General features: G+C 44.5%; 1 protein-coding gene across 4 annotated transcripts in view; it reads left to right on the forward strand.

Moving 5' to 3' along the window:
• The window catches only part of MAPT (microtubule associated protein tau), a 755319-nt gene that overhangs the window by 513931 nt on the left and 217879 nt on the right, over positions 1-23509 (forward strand). For all 4 annotated transcript variants that reach the window (XM_069238040.1, XM_069238043.1, XM_069238041.1 and 1 more), the window contains one exon: positions 12130-12401. In XM_069238040.1, the coding sequence (XP_069094141.1) occupies positions 12130-12401 (272 nt within the window). The remainder of the gene's footprint in view (positions 1-12129; positions 12402-23509) is intronic.

Here is a 23509-nt window from a genome sequence, read left to right on the forward strand (position 1 = left end):
TGTCAGCCTAAAAATGTGGGTTTTTTTTCAAACTGTCATTTGTGACCCACTTTGGTTCCCACTCAATTTCAACATGTTTTTGGCTCTTCCCTGTCACAGGCACTAGGCCCACCAACACAAGTGAGGTATCATTTTTACCGGGAGACTGAGGGGAACGTTGGGTGGTAGGAAATTTGTCCCGGTACGGTGATTCAACACAGAAATGTGGGGAAAATGTGTTTTTTTAGCTAAATTTGAGGTTTGCTGAGGATTCTGGGTAAGAAAACATTGGGGGATCCACGCAAGTCACACCTCCCTGGATTCTCCCGGGTGTCTAGTTTCCTATGTTTGGGTTTGGTAGGTTTCCCTATATGGCTGCTGAGCCCAGGACCTAAAATGCAGGTTCCCCCTGCAAAAACAGGTAGTTTAGTATTTGATCATTTTGATGCGTCCACATAGTGTTTTGGGGCATTTCCTTTCACAAGCACTTGGCCTACCCACACAAGTGAGGTACCATTTTTATCAAGAGACTTGGGGAAACGATGGATGGAAGGAAATTTGTGGCTCCTCTCAGATTCCAGAACTTTCTGTCACCGAAATGTACGGAAAAAGTGTTTTTCTGGCCAAAATCGAGGTTTGCAAAGGATTCTGGGTAACAGGACCTGGTGAGAGCCCCACAAGTCTTCCCATCCTGGATTTCCCTAGGTGTCTAGTTTTAAAAAATGCACTGGTTTAGTAGGTTTCCCTAGGTGCCGGCTGATCTAGAGGCCAAAATCTACAGCTAGACACTTTGCAAAAAACACGTCAGGTATCAATGTAAAAATGTGATGTGTCCATGTTGCGTTTCCTGTCGCAGACATTAGGCCTACCCACGCAAGTGAGGTACCATTTTTTATCGGGAGACTTGGGGGAACACGGAAGAGCAAAACAGGTGTTATTGCCCCTTGTCTTTCTCTACATTTGTTCCTTCCAAATGTAAGACAGTGTGTAAAAAATATGTCTATTTGAGGAATGCCCTGTAATTCACATGCTAGTATGGGCACCCCGGAATCCAGAGATGTGCAAATAACCACTGCTTCTCAACACCTTATCTTGTGCCCATTTTGGAAATACAAAGGTTTTCTTGATACCTATATTTCAGCAAATGAATTGCTGTATACCCGGTATAGATTGAAAACCCATTGCAAGGTGTAGCTCATTTATTGGCTCTGGGTACCTAGGATTCTTGATGAACCCACAAGCCCTATATATCCCTGCAACCGGAAGAGTCTAGCAGACATAACGGTATATTGCTTTCAAAAATCTGACAAACGTGGAGAAAAATGGCTGTTTTTTTAACCTCAATTTCAATATTTTTTTTATTTCAGCTGTCATTTTCTGCAGGAAAACCTTGTAGGATCTACACAATTTATCCCTTGGTGACTTCAGAATTGTGTCTACTTTTCAGACATGTTTAGCTTTCTGGGATCCAGCATTGGTTTCCCGCCCATATCTGTCACTAACTAGAAGGAGGCTGAAAGCACAAAAAATTGTAAAAATGGGGTATGCCCCAGTAAAATGCCAAAATTGTGTTGAAAAATTGGGTTTGCTAATTCATGTCTGCCTGTTCCTGAAAGCTGGGGAGATGGTGATTTTAGCACCGTAAACCCTTTGTTGATGCCATTTTCAGGGAAAAAACCACAAGCCTTCTTCTGCAGCCCTTTTTTCCCATTTGTTTAAAAAAACGAAATTTTCGCTGTATTTTGGCTAATTTCTTGGTCTCATTCAGGGGAACCTACAAACTCTGGGTACCTCTAGAATCCCTAGGATGTTGGAAAAAAGGACGCAAATTTGGCGTGGGTAGGTTATATGGACAAAAAGTTATGAGGGCCTAAGCGCAAACTGCCCCAAATAGCAAAAAGAAAGGCCTGGCCTCTGAGGGGGGAAAAGGCCTGGCAGCGAAGGGGTTAAGTTTGGACCTCTTCACAATCTCCTAACAGAGCAGTGACCGAGGCTTGATCTTCAGTTTCACTTGAGGGGCTTTATGTCAATTGAACCTTAATGCAGTTTATGATATGTTCATTTCACGTAAAGGTAGCGATTTAGAATCAATTGAGCCATAATGCAATTTATGGTATGCTTGTTTCACGTACAGGTAGTGAGTTAGAATTGGAGTACAAAATTTAGTGACTTGTTTTCCATGACATAAGTGTATGATCAGTTAGTAAAGAGTGAAAATATATTTGTGTTGTTTTGCAGATAAAGATGCAACACAAATGGTTTGGGCAATAGAATAATATTGCATGTAAACATTCAAGCTTGTAGTTTCTACTTCAGGTCGCTTTTTAACTTGCAGTTCTGTGTAGAATGAGGGACATAGTGGTAGCCTCTAAATGCCAGTAAGTCAGGTTAACAATACAGTTAATATGTTTTCCCACAGCGCTTTATAATGTTTTCCTTTTTTAAGTACTGTAAATAACTAGTGCGGATAATGGATTTTTAATGCAGGAATACATGGTGTGGTGGGCCTCCATCAACATTCCTTGCAGGGTCACCCTAAAGCTTGGTTATAGGCAAATGCTGTCTGTTAAAGGATTATTTACAGAGAGTCTGTGTAAATTACAGACAGGTGGCCATGCTAGTTTTCCACCAGGGCACCTCTGCCCCTCGTCGCCACAGACAGTCCTGGCACACCATCTTCAATGGCTCTTGCATGAGCATATAGCACTTCTTCAGGATAGTCCTGCTGGCTGCTGTCAGCACTGAAATCTGTGTGGCACATTAGTCACTCACTGCAATGGAAGCACATAACATACCTCTACCTTTCAGAGGGCTGGTTTCTCCTCTAGAGCTAAGGGCTGTGCCCCTCTGAAATCCGGCACATCAACATTAAAAAATATTAAATTAAATAGATCCATTTGTTTATAGATACAGTCGTATCTCCAAACAAATCGATGTTTTTAACTCTGGGCTGTATGTCCCAGGCTGCCTGCCCCGCCTCGCTTTGAAGTAGGAGACAGAAGCCAGGCAGTAAATCAACTTCTCTGCACTGTGATGCACGACACAGGGCTGACTGCTATGAAGCCCTTCATTTCCATTGTGGTCTACAATTGTATCCACTATAGGATAGTGAGGCTTTTAGCATCATGGTTTCGGGCATTGGCGTCTTCATCCTTGAATGAGGGCAAGCAGCCTTCATTCACAGGCATCAATCCCACCTTTTCCCATTTCGTCACGCAGTAGGAGTGAATTCAAGAACGTCTGGTTAAGTGCTTTATCCTTGGTAATGGTAAGTGTTATAAAGCTCATCTTGGGTTATTTATATAGCGCTGAGACTCCTTGTCACCTTAACCTCTCCCACTTTGACACCCCAGGCCCGTGCTGCAGAACGCTGCCCCTTCAGAAGTGGAGCTGCTGTATGTGTTCCTCGGCTAAATTGCTCCAAAAGATGAGCAGCGTTCTGATTTCCCTTGCAAAGTTTATCCACATATCCGAGTCAAGCTCAAAGCGAGAAATATGTGCTTACAGGAAAAGCAGTTATCTGCTGTTTGGGTTAAAACTGGCCCTATCTCCATGCCCTCAATATTAATGCCAAAAACATGGATTGATTAGCGAACAATAAAAACATTAAGGTAATGTGTGTCAGTGATTTTGTTCCTCTCTTTTTTCACATTTGTTGCATTCACCAAGAGCGTTAGCTGTTTCATCATGCTCTGTTTCTGTATTTCTTTTCGTGCATTTTATTACTCTTGCATAGTGCATACTTTAGCTTGTGCCTGGTGTTTATGAGGGGCTTTGATTGACAGTGCTGGTGCTGAGGCTGAAGGCAGAGCAAAGTGCCTGTCATTGTGTTGGCGCCTCTGCAGAGCACACAGAACAATGGTCATGTATTCCAGCTACAATTGAAATTCAGTGTAAATGTGTGCGAAGGTCAAAATATTTAGAAGGCAAAAGAAAATAAAGTGCTCAAATGTGTATGAGTGCAGTGTATGTACGAGATGGTAAAATGAGGAAGATGCGAAGAAAAGCATTCAGGCAACAGTGAAAAGAAGGTCCTGAAGAGGAAAGAGAGGAGAATGAAACAATGCAGATGGATGAGATGTGCAGAGAAAATAGGCAAAGCACACATAACTGAAGGCCATACTCCTTCCAGAGGCCCCAATAACATTTAATTCATAGTCTCACAGTGTCAGAGTTGAAACATTTCTAATGTTAATTATTTATAAGAAATCATTGTTGTTACTCATTTATCTTAAACAGACAAAAACCATTGACAAGGCCAATAGGACTTACAAGTTTTAGGTGTATGTCAGTTGTGTTATATTTTTGGATGCAGTAACATCTCAGAGAGAAACCAAAATACAGGTCAGGTGGCACACTAAGGGAATCACAGAAATACATTTTACATGTCCCTTTTAGAGAGCCCCCACTTTTTTCATCCCACTTAAAGACCTGTCTGCACATATTTCTGTATTACTGATTGTAGCCAGCAGCTGTGGTGCTTCCCTATGCCTGGTTAGAACATTTTCTTCCAAAGTTAATGCCACATGCAGTGCAAGACACTGCACAAGCACACACTTTAAAGGGCCTGAAGTTGTCATGCTGTACAATTTGCACATTAAAATAACCGTTTAACTTATTATTATAAGATATTGGGCAGTTTTTAAAGTGTTTAATATTTCAAGGCTATACATTTGCACTAATGTATAAACCTTGCTTTCTCGCTAAATTGATTTGCTTTCAAATGCACCATTTGTCAATTTTTTCTTTTTTTTTCTTGGGAGGAGGACCCACCCTGTATCCCACATTTGTCCATTAAGCTTACTTGCTTCACTTGCTACATAAAAGTCATACCCAACGTTTACGCCCTACAACCTTCAGATGTCACCAGTCACCACTGACCTTTCAAGGTAGCATTGTGAGAAACTTAAGGAAATTAAAAGAGCGGAAAAAAAGTGAGTGTTGTTAGTTTTAATGTCAATTCTGCTAACCTCGTGGGTCCACAGACGTGCAAAAGAAATAAATAAACAATCCCTGTCAAAGCGAGTAGTTCTCACCTTTAGGTCCTATTGGATTTGCCAATGGTTTCTAGTGATACTATACTGCATCCGATGCTGTGCAACATGGATGAAGACTTTTTTTAAAGTGCTATGACGCATCTGCCTGCCTTATTTTGTAGACACCCGCAATACCCATGTATGTGCCTATAAAATGATGCAGGCTCTTTTCTTTTCTTTTAATTTACCAATCTGAGTTGGATTGGTAAATAAAACATGTATGAGTGAGGGTGGCAGGGGATTGCAGGTGAGAAAATCAGCACCGCGGGCACAGGTGGATGCAAGCAACATGGAGGGCTCAGATAGGGAAGCAAGCAATACTGAAGGGATGAAGAAACATGGGGGACAGAAGCAACACAGAGGGTGGGGTTTGGAAGAAGTACAAAGGGTGTGGGTAGGGGAAGCAATACATGAGGTCAGTGGAAGGAACACAGTGGAAGGACACAAGCATTGGGCCATGCTCCCGGGAATGGATAAATACAAGAAGAAGTAGAGCCTACACAAGCTGACAAATAAAAAAGCAAGCAAATTCTAGTGACAATAAAGAAAACTAATGATAACCAATGGACAGGCTCTGAGCCCACTGTAAACTGCCAACAGACAACTTGCTGTTTCTGGTAGGCGAGTCCTGTTAAGGGGCAAGGGGCTTTCTAAAAATGAAAAACATATCTAAAATGCACACTGACTGAAGGGAGTGTTAGACTTGTAGAGAAGGAGGCAGCAGATAGAGCAGCAGAAGCTGCACAAGTGGAAAGACAGGGTGTGCATGAGAGAAGCACCTACCAGGGGTAGGAGAAGCAGAAAGAGCAGCACTGTGAGACCTGCTGGGTGCATGAGAGGAGTGGCCCCTATGGAGGCAAATCAGCTCTCAGGGCCACATATTGAAAAATAAAACAAATGGGGAAGGTGAGTACCCGAGCGAGTTGGGCAGTGGTGAGTTAGGGAGTGGGGGCCTATCATGGTTGTGGGCTAGGTTTTCTTTTACACAATGCTGTGTGTTGATACAAAGGATGAAGGACAACCCTGTCTGCCAAAGGGGAAAGCTACCTGAATCACAGTAGCCAATCACTTACACGTGCTGTCTATCAGCCAGCTGTGTCGTGTATGTGCATAAGAAAGAGATGACGTAAAGTCTTGTCAGATAGCTAAAGCTACCAGAAGGCAAGATTGGCGAGACTGAAAAAAACGCCAGGACCGGTCATATACTTAGAAGTAGAACAACACTAAGCAGCAGCCATGGACATAAAGGAAGGACTGTTTAACCACTAGAATTTGATCCTTCCTGAATAGGTGAATGTAAAAGTATGTCATATTTTGTTAAAGCAGCAACCAATCAAAGAGAAAACTCTGCAGCTGTTTAGTTACCCAAATTACCAAAACATAAGGCTTCATGTACATGAATACTGGGGGGCATATTTTCAATGAATTGGCGTAGGGCAGCTCCGTCATTTTTCTTGCTGCACTTCCCTATGCCAATTCAAAAGGGCACAACTGCACCGTATTTACAAGATATGGTGCATTTTGGTCCTTTCCCCTTGCACTGGGGCACAAATTGCTTCCTAGCACCAACACAGGCACCCATGCACCATGTCTGCGCTGTTGGAAGGAATGTCTTTGTGCAGGAAGGAGTACCTTCCTGAACAAAAAAAATCGCAGGAAGGAGTACCTTTCTGCACAGAAACAATCCCAAGAGTTGTTTTCCTCTTTCCGGTTTCAAGCTGGGTTGGTGATCTTGAAGGGCACAGTAGGGTCACACTGGTGGCTGGCTGCAGGATGTGAATCAGTGGCATAAAATAAGGGCCCGCAGCCCCCCACGGTGCTGGGGGGTGGGTGGCCCGGAATATTTGGGGGCCCCTTCAGCAAAAGTGGCATCCCATCTACTACACCAAGGCATTCAAGTTTTCTATTACCTCGATGACTGGTTGATGAAGGCTCCATCTTTCCAACAGGCATGGAGGGATACTACCAAATGTCGCCATCTCTTTCAAACCCTGGGGCTCACAGTCAATTTCCAGAAGTCTCTCCTTTCACCTTCGACAAGGATACATTTTCTGTGAGGAACTCTCGACACATTACTCAACAAGGCATTCTTGTCCAATGACCGACAACAGAAACTCTCTAATCTGGCTCGAACCCCTGCAAGAAGAAAGTGCGCTTCAGTTCGCCTGATCAAATCTCCACTAGGCATGATGTCTTCATCCATTTTCTTAATACCTCATGTTTGTCTCGGAATGTGACCTTTCCAGGAGCAATTGGACGCAGTGGCTCAAATCAGGACAATTTGATGCCATCATACGGATCAAACCTGTTATGAAAGCAGCTCTTCCCTGGTGGACAAGCTCCAACAATCTCTCTGCAGGACTGACATTCCTTCACCCGTTTTGAAATACATCATTACAACGGACACTTCTTCAGAAGGATGGGTATCTCATTTGCAAGATCTCCAGATTCAGGCCAAGTGGACTCCAGAGCAGTCAAAACCGCATATCAACTTCCTCGAGCTCAGAGCAATCTCACTGACTCTTCAAGCTTTCTTGCCAAGAGTTCAAGTTTCCTCTGTGTTGATAAGGACAGACAACACAAGGAGTATGCATTACCTCAACAAAACAGTAAGGTGCACGATCCAGGATTCTGTCCCAGGAAGCTCAAACTATCTGACGCTGTGCACTAAGACATCAAGTGACCTTAAGGGCTGAACATCTCCAAGGAGTACACATCTCTGTAGTAGATACCTTGAGCAGAACATCCCACAGTTGTTACTAATTGGAATTGAACCAACTGGTCCTGGATGTTATATTTCAAAGATGGGGCCAGCCCAATCTAGATATTTTGTTTCACAAGAGAGCAAGAAATGCCAGTTTTATGCCAGCAAGTGCCCTCAAAGGGGATCCTGGTGGAATTCCCTTTCAATGCAATACAATGGTCCTGGATTTATGTATATGCTTTTTTCCCGATCCCACTTATTTTCAGGGTTCTCCCGAAAAATCAAATGGGAACCATGCCTGTTAATAGTCATAGCTCAGTGATGGCCTAGACAGCACTGGTTTACGGAGCTCCTCATGCTGTCGTTGGACAAACACATTCAACTCAAGCCCCAAGTAGACTTGTTGTTGATGAACTATCACCAGGTCCTTCATTCAGACCCAAATTCTCTGCATTTATCAGCTTTGATCCTGAGCACCATAACCTACAGCGCCTACACATTCCGGGGGATTGTTGCGAGTATTCTTTCAAAGGCTAGAGCTGATTCTACCAACAAAACATATTGCTTCAAATAGAAATGTTTTTGGTGCGAGAAATCTAAAGTAGATCCTACCCCATCTGCTCCCGAACAAGTGTTACCATATTTACTGTCTCTAGCCAAATCTGGTCTAAGACACTCCTCTTTCAAAGTGCATTTGGCTGCTGTTTCTAGGTATAGGCTGTCTTTGGGATTTCCTTCCTTATGGTAACACAGATTAATTGGCCAATTTCCTAAAGGACTTTTAAGGGCAAATCCTCCAATAAAGTCACCGCCACGTGCATGGCAGCTTAAAACTGTGCTATCTCAACTGATTAAAGTTTAATTTGAACCAACTCATAGAGCTGAATGAAAGTTCCTTTCTTGGGAGGTGGGGTTGTTACTAGCCCTTACCTCTGCTAGGAGAGTAAGCAAACTTCAAGCGTTCACTATTAGGAAACCTTTCCAACAATTCAAACATACCATGTTAATCCTGCTAACTAATCCCAAATTCATACCAAAATCTAAATCAACCGATAATGCTTAAGGCTTTCTTCCCTAATCCTCAAACACCAGCAGAACACAGTCTTCATTCTCTTGATGTCAAGAGATGTTTACAATGTTACTTAGAATGAACAAAGCATATTCGTACTTCTAATCAACTCTTTCTGGCCTATGGGAACAACAATAAAGGTGGATCAGTCTCCAAATCCACCATAGCAAGATGAATTTAATCGGCCATTCAGTTCTGCCACTCTAAGGCGGGCAGTCTGTTAAGACAAAAGACACACTCTATGAGAGCAGTTGCCACAAATGCGGGCTTATTTGCTGGAGTGTCTATTGAAAATATATGCTGTGCTGCAACCTGGAAGAGCAAGCACACTTTCACCCAGCACTATTGTCTAGATGCAGCACAGACGTCTGACACACCCGTGGGTCAGGCGGTACTTCTGTATCGTTTCCAATAAGGCGAGTCTGTTATATATTATACAATGTTGCACCCACCATCCCCTGTAAGAATAATGTGTATTTGTTTCTAATGTATTACATTGCTAACTGTTCTGATTCAATCATGTGATTCTATGAAAGATACCCAATACAGGAGAAAGAATTTGTTACTTACCTGTAACGCCTGTTCTCCAGTATGGTATCTTTCATAGATTCACATGCGACCCACCCTCCTCCCCTTAGGGGCTCTCTTTCTTGGCCGGTGAGGTTTATCCCACTAGTGCTTGGAAAATCCGAGGGAAGATGCCTCTGTTGGGAGTGTTCTAAGGGTCCTGTCACCTGATTGGTTATTGTTCAACTCTGGTCCTTTTTTTTAAAAGGGTCATAATAAGCTGACTTCCGACTTGTACTAAATCAAAATGGAGATGATTCTCCCCCTCAGAGGTATTTTACTTCAAGACAAGTAAGCTGCTAGTGACTAGTAAGGTGAATCTTGCATTCCCTTTACACCATTTTTTACTGAGGGATACTGCTTACTATGATACCATGGGACTCCCACTTGGACAACGGGGAATGGTTCAAGCATGTGAATCTATGAAAGATAACAATACTGGAGAACAGGAGTTACAGGTAAGTAACAGATTCTTTCCATGCTACCCAATCTACCCCAGCTACTTCACTCCAATCTAGCACATGCCACCCCTCCAGTCCAATCTAACCTACTGTACCACAATCCAAGCCACTCCCATCTACCTTATCCCCACTTTACTTCAATCTACCCCATTCCAGACTACCCCAGTCGTATCTGTCTCACTCTAATCAACCCCACTTCACTTCAGTCTACCCCACCATAATCCACCCAATCTATCCCACCCCACTCTACCCCACTCCACTGTCCCCTACCCCACCCACCCTAATCTACCCCACTCTAATCAACTCTCTCCACTCTAGTCTACCCCACTCCAGGCTACCCCACTCTTACCTACCCCACTCCGCTCCATTTAACTCCAATATATGTCACTCCACTCCACCCAGATATACCCCACTCCACTCCTCTCCACTAAAATCTACCCCTCCCCACTCTAATCTACCCCACTTCACTCTACTCCACTCCACCCACTTCACCCCAGTTTTCCCCAATTAAATCCACCCCACTCCCCCATTCCATTGTACACCACTCCAATGTACCCCACCCCAATCTACCCCACTCCAAACTACCTCACCCCATCCCAATGTACCCTACACCACTCCAGTGTACCCCACTCCCCAATCTATCCCACTACCACACTCCTTTATACTCAGATCTACCCCACTCCACTTCACTCTAATCTACGACACTCCACTGCACTCCAATTTACCTCCCTTTAGTCTAACCCACTCTGATCTAATCCACTCCAACCCAATTTACCCTACTCCAGTCTGTCCCAATCTACTCCAATCACCCCTCTTTAGTCTACGCCACTCCATTCCTATCAACCCTACTCATATCCACCCAATCTTCCCCACCCTAATCTACCCCACTGCGCTACACTCCTTCCCAATCTATCTCACTTCACTCCAATCTAAACTCCATTCAAATCTATCCAACTCCACCCCGCTCAATCTATCCCGCTCCACTCTACCCCAGTCTAACCCACTTCATTCTACTGTACCCGATCTACCCCACTCCACTTCACTCCAAACTACTGTATGCCACTCAAATCTAACTCACTTCACCCAAATCCACCCCACTCCATTCTACCTTACCCCACTCCACCTCAAATTAATGCACTCCAATCTACCCCACCCAATCTGCCCCACTTCAGTCTACCCCAATCAACTCCACTCCAGTGTACTCCAGCCTAACCTAATCTACCCACTCCAGTCTACCCCATCCCATCTCAGTCTGTCCCACACCACTCTATCCAACATGACTCCAATCTTCTCCACTCCAGTCTACCCCACTCCACTCCAGTCTGTTGCACTCTACTACACTCCTATCTCACTTCAATCTACCCCACTCCACTCTACCTCACTCCACTCTCTACCTCCTCCAGTCTACAAAATCCACTGCACTCCACTCTTCCCCAATCTACCCCACTACAATCTATCCCACTCCAATCTACCCCACTACACTCTACTCTACTCCACCCCAATGTACCCCACTACACCCCAATCTACCCCACTCCAATTTACCATGTTAATCTACCAAACTCCCCCACTCTAATCTACCCCAAATGTATCTACGCCTATTAACCACACTCCATACTACCCCACTGTATCCCCACTCCACTGTACGCTAATCTACCCCACTCCGCCCCATTCTACTCTCTGCCAATCTACTCCATTCCAATCTACCACATCTCACCCCAAGTCTCTAATTTTTAGCCATGCTGAGCAGCAGCCACACAGCGTACGACATGGCTAAAACACAATCACATAGGTGAGACCTATTGGCTTTGCCAGTGCTTGTTACACTAGTGGGCACCTGAGTCAGTTAGTCCCCCAGTACCCCTCCCTTCGCCCCAGAAGGGCGTGGGGTGGAGACTTGCACCCAGTAATCTCAAATCCACGTTATTATCTAATCCCTTTTAACACACATGGGAAGACACAGGCTGAAATCATTGGGCCATATGTACAAACACTTTTTCCCATGGACACAGAATGGGTAAAAACCTTTGCTACATCTGGCCCATTAATTCTGGCCCCCTGTCTTTTCACGTAGTTAACGGAAATTTTTTTGTGACCGTCAAAAGAGTTCAATAGAGTATATAAAATAAAGAAATAATAATGAGATTGAAATAATTCTTCATATAAACAATGTGTTTTAATTGTAAAATCCTTTGGTTCCTGTCCGTGTAGTCGGGGCTCTCAATTTAAAACCATGTTGTACTAGTTAAGGCAATAAAATGATAGATCCGTCACTCATGCTAGATTGTTTTTATATTCTGTTCCCCCTCTCTGTAGCTGAGTCGCCAAAGCCAGGCGATAGAAGTGGTTACAGCAGCCCTGGCTCCCCCGGGACTCCAAGCAGCCGTTCGCGCACGCCTTCAGCAAACTTTGCCCATAACAAGGAGCCCAAGAAGGTGGCTGTTGTGCGTACTCCTCCAAAATCTCCTGCTTCTGCAAAGAGCCGTCTACAGCCTGTGCCAATCACTGCTCCTCTACCTGACCTGAAAAATGTGAAATCAAAGATCGGCTCCACGGAAAATTTAAAACACCAGCCAGGAGGAGGAAAGGTATTGTTAATGGACAAAGCTTAGTTTTTATTCCAACCGCACACTACTCCCGGACCTTCACCTAATTACTAGCCCTGGAGTGGAACTATTAATGTGGGAAATGAGTAGTTAGAGAATAGTGGATTTACTTTTCGACACAAGTGAGTAAACATATTTCATATTAGGAGCTTTACAGAAGAAAGCGAGCTTTAATTAAGAGGTGTGTTATACAATTTTACGTTTTACCAACTACCATACTTTATATAATGTCAAACATTGTCCATTTTACCATCACAATTGTGTCAAAAGGTTTTCGGGTTTATTTGAAACACACCATGATTACTGTCTTATTAATAATTCAAGCTAACCTCTTGCTGAGAACAGAAAGTCTTGACTTTAGAGATATACAGAACCCCAGTAAATGAAACCTAATAAAACTTTTATGCAGCAAGATATTCTCCTTAAATCGTCCAATGCCCAGTAGGACCCGAAACAAATTTCCAAATAAAAGTACAACTTTCTATTAGGTGCCAGTTTAAAAACAGCATTAATTCCCACACAGTTCTAGGTTGCAGATTTTTAGAATGGAGTTCTCCGAGAATGCTCTGGTGCAGTAGAGCTGACTACCACTTGTTTTATCTGCTTTATTAGAGCAATTGTTTTTGAGCAGTGGCTTTTGCTTCACAAGAGCTTCTTTCTTTCTAGAGGGGCTGTTTAACATTAGAATCAGCCCAAGGGAATATTGTGCACGGTTCAGTCTCCGGGCTCACAGACCTGGCTCCAACCTCATCTTCCCTCTCCAGCTATGCAGAAGCAGCCTGGCGCAAGCCCTGCCTCCCCACTTATGCCAGTGCAGTGGGCCTTGGCCAGTGTTTGCCAACATTCCAAGCATGCCTAAAGGAAGAAGGATCCTTCTTGTAGTACTTAAACCGGCCTCTGCTGTGCACAAATTGTCATAAATCCGAGTTTCAGTGCAGTTGCAAGATCCTTGCAAACGTTGCATCAAAAAATCTTGCGACCCGCGGGCACAGTTTTATTGAGCATAAGCAGCCTATTTCTAAACTGCATCAACTAAAATGGAACTTCCTACAACTACTCAAACTAATTTTCCGCTCTCCGAAGCTTTTGGAGGATTTGAGAATTACAGTTTACAAAAGCAGATTTGAAACAAAGTTTCCTTTCACATGCCCCTTTAGTGAATAAGAACGAAATAAAAATTCCCAAGTCCCATTCACACCTACATGCCATTTTGTAGAGGCGTTTGGCTTTTGGGGGGCTTTCTACTTACGCTGTACCAAACTATAATTGAAGTAGAATTTTATTTCCCACCTATTCCTTGTAGACTTATCGTAGATTTAAAAAGTGATTTGTAGTAAATTACTGTTATCCTTTCTTTGACTAAAGCAGAAAGTGCTATTGGGCATGTTTTTACAGAGTGACATGGCTAAGCTTTCACAAGAGTGTTTCTGATTTTAATTTTAAGAGATTTATTGAAGAGCATATTGTGTCTCATAACTTGTACCCTAGACTCAACTATTTATTAGCCTTTCTTGTTTGCTGAACTACATTATCAATAACAAGATACAACATTTGACTAACATCATATTTTGAATATGCCACACAATGGTAAAAATCTTTTTGCCAGATATGTGGACAAGGCCATGCAATCAATTTAATCGGAAATAAATATGACTCGATCTCTGGATCTCTTACAGTATCGGAGACAGGTCAGGTGCCTTTTTGTGGAGAAGTGGATAGAGGGCTATCTCCATATATGGGCAGTGTAAAGAAATGGCTCCCTGTTGCAGTTACCCCCCACTTTTTGCCTGATACTGATGCTGACTTGACTGAGAAGTGTGCTGGGACCCTGCTAACCAGGCCCCAGCACCAGTGTTCTTTCACCTAAAATGTACCATTGTTTCCACAATTGGCACAACCCTCGCACCTAGGTAAGTCCCTTGTAACTGGTACCCCTGGTACCAAGGGCCCTGATGCCAGGGAAGGTCTCTAAGGGCTGCAGCATGTCTTATGCCACCCTAGGGACCCCTCACTCAGCACAGACACACTGCTTGCCAGCTTGTGTGTGCTGATGGGGAGAAAATGACTAAGTCGACATGGCACTCCCCTCAGGGTGCCATGCCAACCTCCCACTGCCTGTGGCATAGGTAAGTCACCCCTCTAGTAGGCCTTACAGCCCTAAGGCAGGGTGCACTATACCACAGGTGAGGGCATATGTGCATGAGCACTATGCCCCTACAGTGTCTAAGCAAAACCTTAGACATTGTAAGTGCAGGGTAGCCATAAGAGTATATGGGCTGGGAGTCTGTCAAAAACGAACTCCACAGCTCCATAATGGCTACACTGAATACTGGGAAGTTTAGTATCAAACTTCTCAGAATAATAAACCCACACTGATGCCAGTGTTGGATTTATTAAAAAATGCACACAGAGGGCATCTTAGAGTTACCCCCTGTATTTTACCCAATTGTTCAGTGCAGGACTGACTGGTCTGTGCCAGCCTGCTGCTGAGAGACGAGTGTCTGACCTCATGCGGTGAGAGCCTTTGTGCTCTCTGAGGACAGAAACAAAGCCTGCTCTGGGTGGAGGTGCTTCACACCTCCCCCCTGCAGGAACTGTAACACCTAGCAGTGAGCTTCAAAGGCTCAAGCTTTGTGTTACAATGCCCAGGGCACTCCAGCTAGTGGAGATGCCCGCCTCCTGGACCCAGCCCCCACTTTTGGCGGCAAGTCCAGGAGAGATAATGAGAAAAACAAGGATGAGTCATTGGCCAGTCAGGACAGCCCCTAAGGTGTCCTGAGCTGAGGTGACTCTGACTTTTAGAAATCCTCCATCTTGCAGATGGAGGATTCCCCCAATAGGATTAGGGATGTGACCCCCTCCCCTTGGGAGGAGGCACAAAGAGGGTGTACCCACCCTCAGGGCTAGTAGCCATTGGCTACTAACCCCCCAGACCTAAACACGCCCTTAAATTTAGTATTTAAGGGCTCCCCTGAACCTAAGATTTTAGATTCCTGCAACTACAAGAAGAAGGACTGCTGAGCTGAAAGACCCCTGCAGAGAAAGACCAGAAGACACCAACTGCCTTGGCCCCAGACTTACCGGCCTGTCTCCTGCCTTCCAAAGAACCCTGCTCCAGCGACGCTCTCCAAGGGACCAGCGACCTCTGAATCCTCCGAGGACTGCCCTGCTTCGAAAAAGACAAGAAACTCCCGAGGACAGCGGCACTGCTCCAAAAGAACTGCAACTTTGTTACAAGGAGCAGATTTAAAGACCCCTGCAACTCCCCGCAAGAAGCGTGAGACTTGCAACACTGCACCCGGCGACCCCGACTCGACTGGTGGAGAACAACCAACTCAGGGAGGACCCTCCGGCGACTCTACGACTGTGAGTAACCAAAGTTGTCCCCCCTGAGCCCCCACAGCGACGCCTGAAGAGGGAATCCCCAGGCTCCCCCTGACCGCGACTGCCTGAACTCCATTTCCCGACGGCTGGAAAAGACCCTGCACCCGCAGCCCCCAGCCCCCAAAGAAACGGAACTTCTGTACAGGAGTGACCCCCAGGAGGCCCTCTCCCTTGCCCAGGTGGTGGCTACCCCGAGGAGCCCCCCCCTTGCCTGCCTGCAATGCTGAAGAGATCCCTTGATCTCTCATTGACTCCCATTGAAACCTGAAGGAAACCCGACGCGTGTTTGCACACTGCACCCGGCCGCCCCCGCGCTGCTGAGGGTGTACTTTCTGTGCTACTTTGTGTCCCCCCCGGTGCCCTACAAAACCCCCCTGGTCTGCCCTCCGAAGACGTGGGTACTTACCTGCTGGCAGACTGGAACCGGGGCACCCCCTTCTCTCCATTATAGCCTATGTGTTTTGGGCACCTCTTTGACCTTTGCACCTGACCGGCCCTGAGCTGCTGGTGTGATAACTTTGGGGTTGCTCTGAACCCCCAACGGTGGGCTACCTTGGACCAAAAACTCAAACCTGTAAGTGACTTACTTACCTGTGAAAACTAACAATATCTTACCTCCCCCAGGAACTGTGAAAATTGCACTGTGTCCACTTTTAAAACAGCTTATTGTGTTTTATGTAAAAAGTATACATGCTAAAGTAATGATTCAAAGTTCCTAGAGTACTTACCTGCAATACCTTTCAAATGAGCTATTACATGTAAAATTTGAACCTGTGGTTCTTAAAATAAACTAAGAAAAGATATTTTTCTATAACAAAACCTATTGGCTGGATTTGTCTCTGAGTGTGTGTACCTCATTTATTGCCTATGTGTATGTACAACAAATACTTAACACTACTCCTTGGATAAGCCTACTGCTCGACCACACTACCACAAAATAGAGCATTAGTATTATCTCTTTTTACCACTATTTTACCTCTAAGGGGAACCCTTGGACTCTGTGCATGCTATTCCTTACTTTGAAATAGCACATACAGAGCCAACTTCCTACAGGCAGTTTTCAACTTACCACTTTCCACTGAACCCAAATCACTCATTATAGGTAACCAGTACACTCATTATCATCTAGCAGATAGCTGCGGTCATCATATTCCAGGGAGTAGACTAGGAAGAAAATCACCACTCACGGCAAATAAGAAAAAAAGTATTTTTAAGAGTGACTTGCTGCCATCCACCGTTTCTTTGATTTTTCCTTCATTCCCGCTTGACCCAGTGGGTAGGCATCAGGACTTCTGCCCGGTATGCACAGTTTAGATATATGGGTTTTGTTAATAGTACAGCATAGACACGCTAACGTTTGTTAAAAAATCTCTGCAAGTTCCGCCACAGTGGATATCATCAGCACCTGCAAGTTTTGAAAAGAGCTATTCTGTCCTTGCTCAAAAAGAGTCGTTCAAAGACGCCCCTAACCCCAGCGAGGCAAGGGAGTTTATTCCAAGTTTTTCCTAATAAGAAAGAAAAAACCTGGAAAGTGGCATCCATTTCTACATAGTCAACAGGTATAGTATTTAAGAAAACAGGCTCTCATATTAATAACATTAAAGAAGGTTCTGCCCCTACAGCAGGAAAGGGAATATATTTACAACCCTGGAGCACCAGCATGCACATTTCCATATTTCCATCTATCCCAAACACCTACGACTCGAGAAAGCTGGGTGTGGCTATCAGTTCACAGTCCTGCCCGTTGGTCCCAAGTTGGTACCAAGGATTTTCACAAAGTATGTGACCTACAGTAGCAACTTTCTTACATTGGCAAGGGCATCAAGTATTCCCATGTTTGGACAACTTGCTAGTCAATGTTAAGTCCTTTTGCATACGGAAAGCATCTATGCAGGAGTGCTTACAGCCACTTTACAGAATAGACTTCTCACTCAGTGTGGTTCAATCCCATTTCCAGGCCACAATTTCCAATTCCTTCTCACCCATTCTGTTCACAAAGGCAGGCAAAGTTTTCTGTTCGGAAAAGAGAATTCAACAACTGCGGTTCCTTTCACATCACATCCGAAAATGTATCTGAGTGTTCATCCGTCTCTTTAAATCACTACTGGACGTATTATCCTGCATATCAATGATCCCTGAGGTTGTGAATGCATCCCCTACAAGACAAATTGGACGCCAGATGTCGTCAAGGGTCAGGATCCTTCAACAACCTCATTCAGTTTTCAGACAACAAGATAGCTGTGACACAGTGGCACGAGCAAAGCATCTGCAATCTGAGTTTTCATTTCCAACCTTAGGTAACTCATTTTATCATAACTACTTAAGTGTTTCTAAAGGGATTGGATTCCCATGTTCAATAACTGAAGGCTGGAGAGCAATGATGGATCTTTACATCATTGTCCTGAACCTCCCATGGGTCCCCAGGAACCTGCATTCTTTCCTTCAGAGGCTCAAAAATTAGTACTAGTGAGGACAGATAGTACGACCTGCATGTTTTACATAAACAAATGGGTGGCACAAAGCCACCGGTACTTTCAGAAGAAGCGCAACTCGTCTGGGGCTAGAAGATACTGTAAAAATTGTATTTAATAGAAGAATATTTTGCAAAAGTGGACAGTGCTTGGATAGACTCCATCAGCAGGATCTCAACTGTCTACCACCAATGAGAACTACATAATGATGTAGTGAACACAATCTTTAAGCATTGGGGCCATTGAACACTAGATCTGTTTGTGACACCGTTAAACAAGAAATGCCAGTACTTCACCAGCATTCTGTGGCTTCTCGGATTTAATGGAGATGCACCTTTGATGCCATGGTCCAACACTTTTGCTTACACCTTTTCACTGCTTTCAGTCATCCCAAATGCACTTGACAAAGCAGAGAGAGATCCCTGCTGCCTGATCATAATACCCATATCCTTTCCCTGATAATACTGGCTCACCAGTTTCATCCACCTAGTAGTGGAGGCTTTCAACAATACCACTGGGCAAACACCAGGGGGAGAGAGGTCTGATTCTTCATCATGACGGGCTTTCCTGAACTTTATGTATGGCTTTTCTACACTTGGAGTTTGCTCTGCTAAATATTCCTCCAGGTTGCAGAGAGAGTCTGGCCCGTACTGGGACTCAGTCAACCAACTAAAATGAATCAAGCCACATGGAAATGCTTCTGCATCTGGTGCAATGAAAGAGGACTACGTCCTATAACAGTTGCACCTCACCAAATACTCCACCTGATCGCGACTGGCCTACAGTACGCTTCCATCAGAATTCATTTAGTGTACATATTAAGAGTTAGAAGTTTCTTGAATTCTTTGTCACATTTATCATCATAAGCAATCAAGGATTTCCTTATGGTCTATAGGCCATTTCTATCATTATAGACACTGTCTCCCAGTAAGAACCAAATGTGTGCCTTGCCCAACTAATGAAGGAACCATTTTAACTGATACCCTGTGCAGACATTTAGCATGTGTCATGGAAGATAGCGTTACTCTTGTGCTCACACCTGCCAGGAGGCTTAGCGAGATCCACACCTTCATTATTAAGACTTTATAATAATTTCCGCAAAAACAGTGTATTTTTACACACCAATCTGATTTATAACCTTTTTCACAATGCTTTATAATTTGCTAGAGGAATGGAAGTACTGGAAGAGGACTGGAAGTTCTGGGTCTGGACACTAGAGACTGGAAGTTCTGGGTCATCTTTAATGAGATGGTTGTGTTACAAAAAGGAGGGTGTTCTCCTGTTCTTTCTATCAGAATTTCTTTGATCTGCTCCGTTAATGTCACCATGGGTCTTCTAGTGACCAGCCTGTCTGGGATTGGCTGGTTTCTTCAAGCCTCTTTCTTTGACCACAACCACAGCTTCTACAAGCAACATGTGTTTTAGTAATAGTATTAGAAGCTGTTGCTCAAGCACTTTTTTGAAGAAGCCCATTTGTGGGGAATAGAGCAACGAGGGACTTTCCTGCTTAATGGAAAGACATGTGACCTCAGTGACCAGCCTCCTTGATGTTGACCGGTTTCCACAAGATCACTCCTTTGTCCTTCTCCACTGCCTCTAGAAAGTGAGAGCTTAGCACATCACAGACTGGTGGAACAAGTGCTAGAACCCCCTACCTGTTGTGTTTGGACAGTTTTGAAAGTAAAGGAGTAGTTTTATTTAATTAAACCGTACAGTCTCAGAGGCTTTTTGTACCCTCTTCTTAAGTATGCTGTTAATTCTTGGAAGTGCAGAAAATTGGATGCTTTAAATAATTCCGTCAGTATTTCAATTTTAGCTAAGACCAGATCCACAGGTAAAAAAAACAATACGAGGGGTAAGAGATCGCTTTTTCACCCCAGGGCTCCTTGTTACTTATTTACATACAGCATTTATTGATCAAAGCTATAGAAGAGAAAATAATCCCACACTAATAGGGATCTCTGGGCCAGACGTGTGTGTTGTGGAAGTGGAAGTTTGTTTGATTTTGGAAAATGGTCCAAGTAACAGTAATAATAATAGCAGCAATAATGGGACTTTGAATCCTGGGCTAATAGCGTTCATAGATTAATGGTAGTAGTAACTATGAGAGTTTGTTTAATCAAAAATTTATTATAAATTTTTGGGATGAAGATGTGTCTCTTGAGGCGGTAAGCAACTTGTTATAGCTGAGGGAAACTACTTCAATGAATGCAGATAATTTAGAAAGTCCAGTAAGGAGAACTTGACAGGATTTGAAACAGAGCAAGGGAATTCACTTGTGGATACTCTTGTATTAATGCAAAACACTTTAACATCAATCCTAGAAACATTAAGATTAACATTTCTAAAGAGCAAGTAACTCAAACAATGCGCTTTGCAAACACTGAAGATAAATTAATCACTCAAGGAAATAACTCCTAAGCCGGATTTGGTAATATCACAAGCAACCCAGTGTCATTCAAAAACTCTGCCTACTCCCATTATCACACCACCGAATAGAGACGGGCGTCGGCTCGATAATATTAGAAAACAATTCTTGTCCGTTGGTCACTGCTGTCAGAGCAGCTAATTCCTTAGCAATACTAGGTCGCTGTGGTAGGCAGATGTGGTCGGACATCACTCCGTACTTTGATCTTTTGCCAGAGGAGGTAAAAGATGAAGCCAGAAACATTTTGCAATAAGAGGAAAGAATCTCCGCTGAAATAATAAACTGTGTGCTTGACGTATCATCTTTAGCATACATGTAGATGATGCTCTCCAGGTTTAGAGGCTGATACTGATACCATCAAATTCTTGGGAACGTTGCAGTTCGGACAACAGCCCTTTAGGGGAGCCAGGCATTGCGGATCTTACTTCTACAGAAGAGGTTATCGGCCATACAAAAAATACCAGCCCTTTCAGAGTGAATATTGGCCTCAATATTCCCAATAGCAGTATAGGCAGCCACCAACAGTGGTATACAGCCTGCACCCAGGTGTGAACAGCCTCCTCAAGGGAGAGAAACTGCCAGAAAGTAGTGACCTTTTACTGGTGCCGGTTATCCCGAGCAATTCATGGAAACAACTTAGGATGCTGAATCTCAAACTGTTTCCTGCAATGGTCCCTCATAGCAACAGACAGATGGGTACTGGATGTCACCACTCAGGCACACGTTAGAATTCATAAAAAAAATAGCAAATACTCCCCTGAAAGGAACACCTCCTCCCCATCTAAAGTTACTTTTGCAGGAGATTTAAACCATGCCAAAGAAAGGGGCAATCGAGGAAGTCTCAAAGACTCAGAGAGGAATCTGTTTCTGCTCCTCTTCCTTTATGGTAAGGAAAAAGTCAGGAGGCTGGCACCCCATCTTACATCAACAAATATTTAAGAAAACAATCCTTTTGCATGGTCCCCCTTCAAGATATCCTGAACCTTCTCAATAATGGGAATCACATGACAGCACTAGGTCTCCAGGATCCATGTCCCAATCCACCTAAAGGATCTCAGGTACCTACGATTCAAAGTAGCTGACATCCACTTCCAATTGACAAGTCTCCCTTTCAAACTAAAATCGTCACCTTGTATCTTTACCACATGTCTGCCTCAGTGGCAACTCAGTTGAGGCAAAAAGCAGTGCAGGTATTTCCATACCTGGATGTAGTAAGCTGGCCTGGTGTGTGGTGGGTACCTAAGGTACTTACACCTTATACCAGGTCCAGGTATCCCATATTAGTGTGGTGTAGGCAGTGTCTAGACACCAGGCTCTCTTGAGGTAGCTGTGGATGAGCAACCAAGGCTTATCTAGGAGACATGAAAAACTCATGCAATATCACTGTAGTGACACAGCACTTACACACATGAAAAAAGACACTCAGTGTTACTTTATTTTAGTGATTCAATACCAAAAAGTACTCGAGACGCAACTCTCCAATAGGAGGCACGTAACACACTAAGGCCCTCATTACAACATTGGCAGTAAATGCCGCTTACCGCCGTGCAGAAGACCGCCAACACACCGCCGCGGCCGCAGAATTCCGCCACAGCTATTACGACCCACAGCTCAGAATCCGCCAAAATCTAGACACCCACACAAGTCCGCCACACCAAAGGTCAGTGATAAACTGGCGATAACAAAACCTCCACCGTCACGGCAACAGGAATATGCCCACACTATCACGACCCACGAATCCACGCGGCGGTCTTTCAACCGCTGTATTCCATTGGCGGTACACACCGCTGCGCTCAAAATACACACACATTTACAAAACACAACCACATTGGACAATTTGAAATACACACACCTGATACACATACACACACCACTCCTGCACACCCAATACAATATAAAACACCCACCCACATTACCCACATACCCTTACTTCCCAAAATTTTGAAGAAGGCCAGAGAGACAGCAAAGCAAAGACAACACCAGCAGCACACCACCATAGCTAGGAAGATGGAGCTATGGCGAAGAATCGTGGATAGGGTCAACGCAGTGGGACAGCACCCAAGAACACGGGATGACATCAGGAAGAGGTGGAACGACCTACGGGAGAAGGTGCGTTCCGTGGTCTCAAGACACCACATTGCGGTTCAGAGGACTGGCGGCAGACCCCCACCTCTTCCCCCACAACTAACAACATGGGAGGAGCAGGTCTTGGCTATACTGCATCCTGAGGGCCTCGCAGGAGTAGCTGGAGGAATGGACTCTGGTAAGTTAAATCTTTAACTACTTCATCCCCCACCCTACCTGCATGCTATCACATACCGCCACCCTCGCCCACACCCCGATCACTACAACTACTCACATATGTCCCACTATCACAAACCACACATCCCAACACCAAGCCCTGCATGCAACAACAAAGCATGGACACCCATCACCAATGCATGTCCACTACACATACCCACACAGACCCCTAAACAATTATCACACAAGGTCCTACACAGGAATGGAAGCACTGGGGTACAGGGTCACCCACCCATTGCACACCATGGCACACACAGATGCAAAAATCATGCCTTTACACCCCTGCACTGCCTCTACCCAACGTCACCGGACAGGAGGTTCCAGACATGTCCACTCCACCCACAGAAGAGGCCCACAGTGATGACAGCAGCTCTGTCCAACTGGATCTAGATGACCAGCCCGGCCCATCTGGGACCTGGGGACAGTCGGTTCCCCTGACACAGTCACAGGCCACCACAGAGCCTCCACCCTCAGGTAACACCAGCACAGCACACGCCCAGCGGGCC

This window comes from Pleurodeles waltl, chromosome 6 (genome assembly GCF_031143425.1).
Source record: "Pleurodeles waltl isolate 20211129_DDA chromosome 6, aPleWal1.hap1.20221129, whole genome shotgun sequence".
Classification (NCBI taxonomy): domain Eukaryota; kingdom Metazoa; phylum Chordata; class Amphibia; order Caudata; family Salamandridae; genus Pleurodeles; species Pleurodeles waltl.